At 35.8% G+C, this 13,523-nt stretch overlaps 1 protein-coding gene across 1 annotated transcript; it reads right to left on the reverse strand.

The window, feature by feature from the left end:
• Positions 1-365: 365 nt before the first annotated feature.
• On the reverse strand, positions 366-7,264 carry LOC144439993 (uncharacterized). The gene is made up of 6 exons (XM_078129225.1): positions 7,089-7,264; positions 5,112-5,222; positions 4,183-4,302; positions 3,493-3,606; positions 2,870-3,127; positions 366-2,283 (listed from the first exon to the last, which is right to left on the reverse strand). Exons 2-6 carry the CDS (start codon positions 5,179-5,181, stop codon positions 1,763-1,765), a joined length of 1,083 nt encoding a protein of 360 aa, XP_077985351.1. The 5' UTR covers positions 5,182-5,222; positions 7,089-7,264; the 3' UTR covers positions 366-1,762.
• Between the last annotated feature and the right edge of the window lie 6,259 nt (positions 7,265-13,523).

Here is a 13,523-nt window from a genome sequence, read left to right on the forward strand (position 1 = left end):
AAACGAATCGAAACAGTAATTAGATAACAAATAGATCTTCGGACCATAATAATAGTGGTCTGAGAATTGTCTGATTGATGTTATGATAATTATAAAATTGTATGAATATTTGGATACTTAGATTTAATTGCATTAAACATCTTATTATCTTAATTTAATGCTATCAAACCCTTTGCTTTGTGCAGTAGACTGTCAGACCAACCCAGGATGTAGTGGGGAATCATCGTTATTTCGATAAGACAACTTTGAACTTGTACAGCAAAATCGGGGCTTAGACTACTACGCATCATCACCATCAAAACATGAAACCATATCTTACATGATATTCTTGGTAAATTAAAAAAATTGCTTTAATATCAAATACCTATATCTACACTTTTTATATTCTCCATTTATTGACAAACAAACAAAATGAAAGTATCGTTAGAACAAGAAATGACTATAGGAGGGCAGGCTTGTAGCCTTTGGGGATAACACTTACAGTTCGTTGCCAAAAGTTATGGAATTGTTGATATGAGGCCAAAACAGACTTTGCAAATGAAAGACATACTATTTGGGAAAATTAAAAACTGAAAGAATGTTTTCTAAAAAGAACATCAACAAGACAAAAAGTTATGTATATGAAGTAGCTTCATGCAATATACAAAGTTTGTCTACATTGCTTTCTACGTCTTCATTGGAACTCTTCCTGAGGTCTTTACTTTCTTGACTTTATTTTCACAATATAATCAGCCCAAAAAATTTACAACCTATTTAATTATTACAGTGTAGCAGAGACTTAAATTTCACCAGGTATAGTAGTTACTGAGGGTCACAATTTTGCACTCACACACACATATACATATATATAGCTTAGATTAGTATATATGGATGCTGTGAGTAAACAATTAGTATCTATGTCAAGATCATTTTTTTTACATACACATGGAAGGTAACTTTCATGTTGTGGACTATGCACCTTTTATACCTCTATATATGTATAGACTGATAGTATTACATTCAGACTTAAACTAATTAAGGTACAATTTACGGTTTACTAATATATAAAAACACTTGTATTAGATAATATCAATAACATTGAAAAGTGATATAAATATGGGCATCTTTCATGTAAATGTTAATCGCTTAGTACATGCAATCATTAGTTATCCTAAGTACTAAGTATATTTTCATTAAACCGAAACAGATCGTGCGGTTTTCAAAAAATGTTTTCATCTTGGTCGTGTGGGTTTGGTTAGCCTAAGGTTGGGTTACTTTGGTGCGAGTTGGGGTAACGTCATACAGGTTGGGTTAGGTTAGCTTCGTAGGGCTTGGTTAGATTAGGTTAACCTTGTACAGGTTGGGTTAGGTTAGGTTAGCTGCGTATGGGTTGGGTTAGGTTAGGTTAGCTGCGTATGGGTTGGGTTAGGTTAGGTTAGCTGCGTATGGGTTGGTTAGCTTCGAAGGGGTTGGGTTAGATTACTTTAACCTCCTAGAGGTTGGGTTAGGTTATGTTAGCTTCGTATGGATTGGGGTCATTGGTTGGGTTAGGTTAGGTGAGTTTCGTAGAGGTTGAATTAACCTCGCAAGGATAATGTTAGCCCTTATAGGACATTTCGTGAAACATGACTCCCATTGTCCTGGTGACCAATGAGATTAAACACTGCCAGCCATAGTGCTGTCATCGGTTGTCTTCCCGTGAGGGAAATCATGATCAGTACTTCAACTTTGGCAGTTGTTGTTATCATGATGAGACATATTATTAGGTTCATGATTGTGAGGGTCACGTGACATTGTATAGATTTTCTCCAGCTTGGTGACTGGATGCAGTAAATGAAATAAAATCGTTCCTTCTAATATCTTCACATTCGTTTACCATATTTATGTTATCAGGTCCTTTCTCAATACCGCATTCAGCATGGACTAAATTTCTCCCAGAATTGCATCTGTCCATTCCGTTATCGCGCATTGTACAAGCAATATCGTCGGGTTCTCTGTCACAAATCAAATCAGGCGTACAACGCATGAACAAACCACTGGAATCCGTTCCGTTGTTATCGCTGTCTCTTAGTTCGATTACGTCGTCGTATGCGGGCGGTATACTAACAAGGCTTGTCTCTTGGATCGTGACTCCGGACAAGTCCTTCCCATTATCAACTGCTGAGTAGTCGGAGTCTTGAGAAACAGTTCCCTGAAGAACTGCAGGCGATGTTGCAACACCCTGCAGCCGTTTTTTCGTGGTTCGTTTGTGTTTGGGAAACGATGGCCATGGAACATTTAAATTCATTGATTGGCTTCCAAAACCTATCACGAATATAATAAAAAAAATAACTTTAATTTCAAGTCGTTTGTTCTTTTCATAATTGGTCTTACTCTTGATTTTCGGTATTTTATATTCAGTCATCTTGCAGTAACCGGGAAAGTTTCTTCTCTACCTTCCAACATTTTTCGTCCTAGCGTATTATATAAATTCAAACAATTGACTGATCAAGTTATGTTACTGTTTGAAGAGGAAAAGAAATGATCAGTTTACTTGTAGTATGGCATGATGGTGATTGCTGTATTGAAGAAGATGACGGCCAACAATTGCTCAGCAACCCCTTTGCTACATGTCATGCACATAAGGACGATATTGTCAACACATTAGCAGCTGATACAGAGACCTACTAATGATTATGTGAATTCCTTTAAATACATATTTTAAATGTAGAAAAGGGATGGCAAATGTGTGGAAATAGAATAGAGCATGTAAAAAATAAATACGCTTCGGTAACAGCTGTAAAACAGTTACTCTTTCATGAAACGTGTACATATTCGTAGTCGTTTAGTTATCTACTGCGTTCGAGATGTTTTCACATATGAACATATCACCACTTCGATAAAAACTTACACCCGCTATCTTCTCTTTCCATATTACGTTGGGCTCTTTTCATGTTTTCGGGAAGTCTTAGGCGTGGTGGGCCATCTACTTGTATAGCGTTGCGGACTTCCTCTTCAGCCGCGGCGTCTGCCCGGCGTCTCCTGCTCCGTCTAACGTTGACGTAGCCCACTAAAAAACACCCAGTTAGCAAGATAACACAGGCAAATGCAACTGACACTATAGTTGATCTTGTTTGTTTTTGAGAATGAGTTGGATTGGTCCAAGAATCTAGCAAGGCGATGGAAAACTATGAATTAGGACATATGGAAAGCATCAAACAAACAAACAAACAAAATACACACACTCTCATATACATACATACATACATACATACATACATACATACATACGTCAACCAGGTACAGGTGTGGAGTGATAGCTTGAACGTCGGATCTTACAGCCGAAAAAGGGTATTCCTTCTTGTCTGTGAGCTGTCTCTTAGATGAAATTAACTCTGATACATTCCAATATCTTACATTATTTCACAATTAGCACAATTTGGGAATAACCAACCAATCAACCAACCAACCAACCAACCAACCAACCAACCAACCAACTATTTAAACGTACAGTCTACACGCTGTGATACTTACTGCGAGTGTTCTGACACTGAATTCCATAGTATGGTTCCACACAATGACACTTGCCATTACCATAGGCACAGGTACCACCATGTAGACATGCATCTGTACTGCAGTGAAATGTTCCTAGCATCAACAAAGAAGATATAATAATGTTACTCATATTTTGTTTCTAAAAATTGCACATTTAGTTCACTCAATTTGTAGTCGGATACGTTGGTCTTTTAATCCAGATGTAAGATTTTAGAACCATAATTTATTTGACAATATAAATTATTTGTCTGTGTGTATGACTGTCAATGCGGACACATTTATGTATGTCTATACTATCTGTCTGCATGCGATCTGTATGTATGTATGTATGTATGTATGTATGTATGTATGTATGTATGTATGTATGTATGTGTGTATGTATGTATGTATGTATGTATGTATGTATGTATGTATGTATGTATGTATGTATGTGTGTGTGTATATATATGTATGTATGTATGTATGTATGTATGTATGTATGTATGTATGTATGTGTGTATGTATGTGTGTATGTATGTATGTATGTATGTATGTATGTATGTATGTATGTATGTATGTATGTCACCGGAAGCATCACCACCACTATTACCACATCAATCCTACTACAACTGCTGTATCTACTCTAGTCTACTCAACAAATACTACCATCATACTTTAAAATAGACTTACTTTCTTCACAACTTTGACCACCATACCCAGGCGTACATTGGCATATGATGGTTTCTGGATTGCATGTTCCACCGTTTTCACATTGCACAGTATCACATGGATCACTTGTTGAAACATTTCCTATTTAGAATTAAACACACTTCGCAATTATGTCCACCTTCAAATTTATACTTAGGATTGCTCGTCATATACGATTTGTCTATTCGTTTCTTCTAATGAAACAAAATTATGTTACATGTAAGTCATTCTTAAAGGAGAGTGGTGTTGGATGAATTAAAGAGGTTTTAATAATACTATTGATTTGCAATTTCTGAAAGTAGAAGTGAAGGTCGCTTTTTGGCACATGACATTTAGTTGATATCTGCTGGTTGGATCTTTGCAAAGATGGTGTCATTTCTTTACAAAAAAGTGTTCCTCCTTTACGGTTTTGAAACACAATTGGCACATGCACATCTTTGTATGTGGTGACAGTTGTCTGTAAAATGTCGAACATAATCTCATTTAGGAAAGACACGTGTGCGTCTTACAGACGTAAAACAACATTTCCCTTGCTTTTAAAAACATCAATTATTATTCATTACTGACAGTCCCAGCAACACATTGCAAATACAAAGAGTGTAAAAAGACTCTGAACAAACAAAAGGAAAACACACACATAACCATTAGGTATTTAATAGTATGTCTCGTACTAGTAAAAGCATCCATCTCATAACATATCTCCACACACCATGCAAATTTAGTATTGGATCGCCATCAACTGCATCAACTCTTCATGCACTAGTAGTAACATAGCAAAGGTAATACCCCCATGTGACACGCAGACAGGAAGAACAGCGCCCTCACAGTCAATTGTAAAAAGGACTATTATAGTTGATATTAATACTAGTGTCTACATTCTATGAATGCTAGCCATAGAAGACTGTACTTACCAGGAAAGACTGGCTTGACATTTATCATAAATATGACGACAATTGAGAACAAGATGTTTGATTCTGTCATCACTTTTCTTTACAGCAAATCATAATGACAAAGCTAATCAACTGAAAAATAAGATAAAACATTTATTTAGGGACAGGCAAAAAAAAGTGTTTCAACGTTACAGTACTCGGAACACATGTTAGAACAGGAGCTATCATACATCTATAGTGGTGACGTACCATTCACAACTCGTCTCTGGTATTGCAACTGCTGAAATTCTATAGTAATCTACAGTACTTATTCTACTGAACAACTTTAGCGTCATGAACACAATGTGACAACGTGTATTGGAATGGGTCTAAGCTTACTCATATAACAACTTGGGATGTACATTATTTTTTTGATGTCAGTGCTCATGAAGTACACCATGGAGTGTGACTTTTTCTCTCTCTAATGTATCTGTTTTTCTCCACCTTTTCTTCTCTCATTTATTTTTTTTAAAAAATACCCGTGAGTATGAAATGAAACTTCAGTTTGTACCTTGAGATATGTTAGCCATTGACTATATTATTGATTTATTCTGACAGGCTAAGTGATACACTCTTTGTCATAAAACCTAAGTTAGCATTTGGGTGTTTGAGACACACATAATTCTTGTTCGAAACACACACAATCCTTGTTTGAGACACACTGAATCCTGGTCATAAGAGCTTAGCATTTGCCGTTTTGTGCAACAATTTACTCTAAAACAGAACACACCAAACTGTTTTAGAGTAAATTGTTGCACAAAACGCCAAATGCTAAGCTCTTATGACAATAGTATGTAAATAGTATGAAGAGCAAAGACATATAAATTATCACTACACATGTACAATACAAATATGAGACATGCGAACGAACACTATATTTGAACTTTGCATCTTCGGATATTAAGCTTATGTTCGGAAAGCTTTGGCATTGTACCTTTCTTGTTTGACCAACGGACTTTGGTGAAAGCAGTGACTAAACCCGCTGGTTACAAAGTGAGCTTCCACATGATTACGTATCGAAGCTAACACATTCCATGTTTACATAAATTGAACGAACTGTGTGTCATACGAGCCTCGGGTTGTTGACTTTTGTACAGGGCATGGTGAAGGCAATAATCTCATTAGTGAAAATCGATTACACGTCATATTTCAAAGGTAGTTGTATACTGTTGAAGAGTCATACGGCTCTAAGCTATTGTATGTGCAAACACCCTTCACGTAGACAAAAGGTCACCCACTTCGCCACGCTAGCTGTGTTATTGGTATAACAATTTTCAGCACCAGTTATAAATCTTAAACAGCTACAGATTTATTGCGAACGTTGTCGCAATGAGTGACGCGCCAAGAAAGTGTTGATGCTAAAGTGATATCTGACAACGATCGACCACGGAGGTAGAAAGTGACGAACTGCATGGTGTCACCCACCTTTGCGCTGTTCTGTCAACAAGTACCATTCACCCTATATAAATAGCTAAGTTAGATACTAAACTTTCTAATTGTTATTGATGTCAACAATGTACGCTTCATCGCGTACCACGAGTCCAATGTACCACAAATTCCATACTTCTGACAGCACTAGTGCTGTACGAGTATGTCGGAGTAAGAATTTAGGTTACCTGAATATCATCAACACACCTGTAGGACATGGCAGGATGACGTCACACCATTCGATGTAAGCAACGGCTCAATGCTGTATTCTAATAACCGATATTTGTCAATCTTCCAATTTCTTGATAATGATTTCTTGACCTTACCATTGCAATCAAATCCAAGGTTACTACCGTGACAAGGGTTTATATCGGATTTTAAGAATGGCATATTTGTCACCGTCGCAATTATGACGTAATATCACATTATAAACATCTAAAACGTCGATTAACACTTCGTCGGAGTTGAATGGGTGTAAACACACAGAAACGCACGTCCGACCAAACAGTAATATCTAACTATGGCACATACCTTTAAGCTTACAGCAGGCCTAGAAATAGTATTACTGCCACCCACTCTCACTATCTGAACGACAAAAGCATTGCTCAACAGTGTTCACAGACAAGGGGTATACTGTTGAAATAGTATCTATGTCGGAATCTTCAGGAAAATCTCTGTCTACGGCTGTTTTGTCGTCAGTTGTGCTGTACCTCCATACGCCAGCTAAATTAAGTCCCGTTTACTTCCCGTGATAGCTTGACCTTACATGACCCGTTTTAATGTAACAAGGTTATGGTATAATATGTGTGTGTCGTTAGAGGGCGCACACCACAGTTTTACAAACGACGATCGGGCGTCCAGATCATCATTGGAACGCATACCACAAGGACACAATTTTACGTCGAGATACCCAAGCCCGTGGAGAAGTCCAAATGTATCGCGCAATGATTGTTCGTAGCTAATTGAAGGCATTATTTCGTCTGTGCACATCGCTTTGCGAACAAGAGCAGTTTACACATTGAAAAAAAAATTACATTTAGGCCTATTCTTTATTTTTTTATTTTTGACTTTTAATCCGTGTTTCCACACCAGACACTACATTCATCACGGTATACATACCGTTCACTACGGGCTGCATATCAACGGAATCAGTTTGGAATATACAAATATAGCTAAAGTCTATAATGTGAAAGTTCTTCGCTGACAGGTGAGTACCATTTATATTTGCCGAATAATTGCACCGATATTGTATGAACCCAAGTCTGCCTCGGCTTATCATATTTCTAACGTCTTTTTCATACACGTCAAAGGTTTGCGATATATTTTGTTTCATATCTCAACGGATGGTGATATTTACCGAGGTCGTTATTCTAATCCGTTTAACCTGTTTTCTGTTTAGTGTTATCGTGTTACCCATAATACCCACTGACAAGTTACAGTATATTTTTAGCTTCACTCCAATACTTAAAGCGGAAACTAATTGTGTTTTTGAATATTACCTTAGTTGAAATCCTTTAAAATCGCCAAATGCAAATATTTGCCCCGTAAATTCATATGCGTTTAGGTTACTATGTAAATATAGTGTGGTTCATATCGTATTCGTCTGAAATATTGAAGTAAAACTAGACATTACCGGAGAATCAAAGGGAAAATTGTCTGACTTAATATTTTTCAAAAGGCATTCAAATCGTTTTAGTTTCAAGCTTATAATTGCCTTGTTCATTGAGACAAGTTATACGCTAATTCTTAAATAGGTCCGATTTTGCACTTTGCGTGATAGTTGCCACCTATGCCATATACTATTACGTTTAATATCGATATTATTGAGTTGTTTGTGGGGGGAACTGTACGAACTTTATCAGCAATTTAATGTATTATTCATCAAACGCTGTGTGCATATCCGGGCTTCACACTTGGAAAGCTGTGGAGAAGTGAAAGAGTCGGGTATACCGTCTCTTAGACATCGATGGGTGAACTCATAGCGTTATCTGAGATAATTTGCGCAGATAATCTTCATCAATAACGGAGTACATCGGCGTCACAACTCGTCTCATCCTCTAAACCTATTCATTAAACTTTAAACTCTAATTAACTGTGATTATTTGATAAAGTGGAAAATTCACCAAGAAGCGGAAGTTATTGATCGTAACCATTCTTGACATTATCCATGCAACACAAATATGAATCTATCCCAATTAACGCATTGATCAGATAACTAAGTTGTTGTATTTTCTAATCACAATTGGATCATAAAAAACTTGGATCGATTGTACGAGGACAATGAAGAGTCTGTGCTTGCAGGAAGCACTCATCCAGCTGGACCGATAAGCTATAGAAATCTTGATGGTTATTTACCATGCAAGCTTTGATTACACAGTTTGAATGTTGCGAGTGTTCAATGTAATCACAGTATTCTAAAGACTGCGATAAAATACAATTTTCTGCTTGACAGTCCGTGTTTTAACGACGTGTATACGTACAGTCTGATAGCTTTTCTGAAAGGGGCCACGAACGAATACGAATATGTATATATAATAGCCTACAAGTCGACTTCATAGTAAAATATTATTTCATAAATATGTATTTCAAGAAAGGGTACATGGTGGCCTGTACAGTCATACCGCTGAATACCTAGGTGATTCTTAACAATGATAACTTAACCAAATACAAAAATGAAATACATAAAGAACATGATAAACATGTTTGCGATAAAATCCTATCTGTCATGGCATTATGTGAACATATTGTGTAGTAATAGAGAATTATAAAAATGTGAGTGATGCTATATTACAATCTTTGCTAGCAGCATAGGCAGTTAGGTCAACCGATCAGTCTTATTTGGCATTTACAAATACGCAACTAGATTTAATATACAATATTTCATTAATCATTACCGCAAATACAGCATGATGCAACGACGTGTAAATTCATTACGTTTTTCACATACGTCACTGGTAGCATTATTACATCTCAGTTTATAACTTATATTATTTCAAACTATTGCCAAGGAGATTTAGTGATGACGTCGCAGTCATAGCAAAAGAGTTATTTTTTGAGTTTGTCAAAAAGGGCGCGAATATAATCATCGCCACACAGGATGTGTACAACTGTCTATATGTGCTATTATTATAATATGGTAGAAAAATGAAAATGGGAAAATTAGAATGTACTCTAAAAGAATTTTAAACATGTTTTTTTTTTAATTGTCAAAAACTACGAGAGGAGTATTAGTTTCCTCGGTTTAATTACCTAAATAATGTGCAATTGTACAATTTGAGACATACTAACACACACTTCTACAATCTGATACCGTCATTTCTTTAATTGACATGAAAAAAGCAAGTCGCGATGATTTATGTTAATCTCAGTTCAGTGTTTTGACACTTATTGCAATATATAAGGTGAACGATGTAGAAAGAATGCTAAATATTATTTTAAAAATATTATTTTATAATTGTGTTACATGTATTACTTAAAACGATACCTTATGCAAAGCTATCTGATCGCAAATATATGAATTCGCAAATGTATGAATTCTACATAGAGCTTTAGAGTCTAATGATGATCTGATGACGTAGTTCTATAAATTGGCTTCATGTCACCCTGCAGAAAAATAATAAACTACGATGGAAATAACGAAAAGTAAAAAGGTAACGAATGTTACCAGAAGGCATATACCGACCCCTTCACCTTTTTTCCACTGAAAGAATGATCGTACAAGTCTTTGACCAAACATTTCCGAATATAATTTTTATATAACCAATCGCACGTAGCGTTTCCTGTTGGTAATAATATGATATTATTAGATATTCTTAACTTTGAACGTATCAATCTAACTCTCAAATCCAAACTTCTGTAAGACTGTTTAAACTGATGGTCTACATATGCCCCTCCAGGTACTTCTTTCCAGTGACGGGTGTGAGAGGTTCATACATACGGTTGAATTGACTCAATCAGAATGATTGCAATATGTATTAAGCATGAACTCTCCTGACGAATTAAGAAATATTAATTGCGGTATGTGAATTGTGATCAATCTCAAACTTGTCTTATTTTATAGTCACAGAAGCGATATCACATTACCGTGTCCTTCACTATTGTTACAGATACAATGTAGATATGGTGACATACTTGTTTGCACACGATAAAACATGTGAATTGTACAATTAGAAATGTGTGTAGCATTCAGCTATACGATGTTATAATATTTATAATTATATACTAGTATATCAGCGTAATCTGTCAATCTGTCTGTCTGTCTGTATGTATGTATGTATGTATGTATGTATGTATGTATGTATGTATGTATGTATGTACGTACGTATGTACGTACGTACGTACGTATGTACGTCTGTCTGTCTGTCTGTCTGTCTGTCTGTCCGTCAGCCGTTCATATATATATAGATATGTAAGTTCTCTAAGTTTATCGCGTAATTGCAAACCTCAAGTATAAATGTCTGAATGGACTAATACGGGGTCGTACTAATCGCTAACCTTTACTAGTTGTTACAGTAATTGGTTTGTGAGCTATTACCAACATCTTGTCACCTACAAAATCATAGCTATGCCGCATGGCGGAAATTCAACATTCACTTGCATGCGGCTTACAACTAAATGGAATTCAAAAACAGTAAATGCTTTAAATATGGTTGTATATGGCATATTATGATTGTCAACGAGTTGTCGTTTCTGTACTTGTACACGTGGTCTAACTTCAATTACACTAGGTCCAGTAAATGCTTTTAGTGTTTTTGTTACCATTTAGTCATCCAATTATCCTAAAACCATGGAGGGGATCTAAATTTCAGGATATCGGAAGTGAAATGGTCTTAATATTCCAGTCACTTACAAATATTGTTAAGCAATTTTCTTTCCTACACGATCGATAGAGGAAATATGAACCTTTCCTGTAATAAAGTATGCCATTTGTAAACGCCACGTAGAGTGTGCAAATTACTCGAGGTTTATCGTGTTCATGATAAATTGTACTACGACAAACAATATTCTCATCTTTCGTGCAGTTAAGTTCTTGAAGGGAGAGGCAATTTTCATTACGTTCCCCCTGGTGTTCATGGATACAGTTCTATTCGTTAGTTACTGTGTAATAAGGAAAGCAGTTTTAATTATGTTACCTGGAGTTATCAGAACATGTCAAAATACGTCTTAATACATCTAGTGAAAATACGTCTTAATACATCTTGTGATAACCGAGAACGATAATAATATAGGTCAAAATATTCTATTACATTTTCTTACATTTCACTGTAGAAACCTCCTTTTCGCGAAAAGAAGGACAAAATGAAGAGGGTAATTTAGTTCAATCACAAGGTAGAACAAACGCAGATATAGTCTGTATTGAGTGATATAGTCTATTGGGTGATGTAGTCTGTATGGCGTGATATAGTCTGTATGGCGTGATATAGTATGTATGGCGTGATATGGTCTGTATGGCGTGATATGGTCTGTATGGCGTGATATGGTCTGTATGGCGTGATATAGTCTGTATGGCGTGATATGGTCTGTATGGCGTGATATAGTCTGTATGGCGTGATATAGTCTGTATTGGGTGTGGTATACCAAAGCTTTCAACGTTTACGTCTGCTGTATTACTTTTCCGGATCACTGAGTATTTCATCGATCAATAAATTATTCATCTTCTTATAGTTACAGGAAGCTAAAAATTGAACCATAGACAATATTGTCTATGATTGAACTGAACCCTGACCTATCGTATGTCCCCTATATATTACACAAAAGATATATTTGAGTATAATGTCTCAACAGAAGCAAATGATAAAATAACTAATTTTTACATCAAGCTCCAAAATTAAACTGTCAGTCTGCTTGCATGTTGTGAAAGGAATCCGCTTTTTGTAGCAGACGATGTGGCGGCACACCTATTCTATTACAACACAACACAAAAGGACAAAACACAGCTTATATACTTGGAAAGTGTTACTCTGTCGGTGGATTATGTATTGATACCCTTTCCTGTCTGTACGTGTTTGATTCTGTCTGGATGCCACATTGTGAGTTGCCTATCTATGATCTTAAGATTTTACAACAAATCATCAGCAACCAGTACCCATATAATCCTTAGTCGATTTCTATTCCTTTGAGACGATATTAATATTGTGTGAAATATGTTAAACTCTGAGACAAGTTATCATCATAACAATTATTTCACAAATATAACAATTGTATTGTTTTTTATTTCATGACGAGAGTTAAAGTCGCGACATTTTTTATTTTTTATTTATGATTTTTTTTATCATGACTTCCTACTTGAAAATATAATGTGAAACAACATATTCCAAGTCACTCAATAAATTGAAGAAGTATAATAAAAAGGGCAAAATGTTTGTAATTGTATGTACAATGATACATTTTTTTACACATTATAAGCTTTTTGCAATGTATTGAGTTTCAATTACAGACTTGGTCAATGTTGTTTCAGTGATTTTTCAAGTAGGAAGCCATGATAAAATTGTTCAAAGTAAATACCCAATCCTCATCCATATGGCCAACAGACAATTTTACTCATAGCTGTATATTATGTTATAAAGTCATGTACACTATGATAGCAATGGGATTTCCATGTATTTCTCAGATTGGTATCACATGACATTGAACCTAAACGCCATTTAGAGTACAGGTATGTGACAAAACGGATAGAGATTATGTAGGTACTGTATTATTTAGGATTGGCTTGAGATATGATGCACCAATTAAATCCCGTAGTGTGCGCATCAACTATTGTAAAAGGCATAAATATTGCAGTATGATGGTATCAGCCTACAAATTGTTTTCCATACGCTCTTTTCAGTATTGGTTTTCCGACCTTTGCTAAAAACAGACACATTTGATGTCTTTATCATTTAAAAAGATTGCATTTGAGTGCTTTACATCAGTTATTAGGGTCTGAAATTAAAGATAAGTCAGTCGATATCACTCGTAGGTGATGGA

Source organism: Glandiceps talaboti, chromosome 1 (genome assembly GCF_964340395.1).
Source record: "Glandiceps talaboti chromosome 1, keGlaTala1.1, whole genome shotgun sequence".
In the NCBI taxonomy this organism is placed as follows: Eukaryota; Metazoa; Hemichordata; class Enteropneusta; family Spengelidae; genus Glandiceps; species Glandiceps talaboti.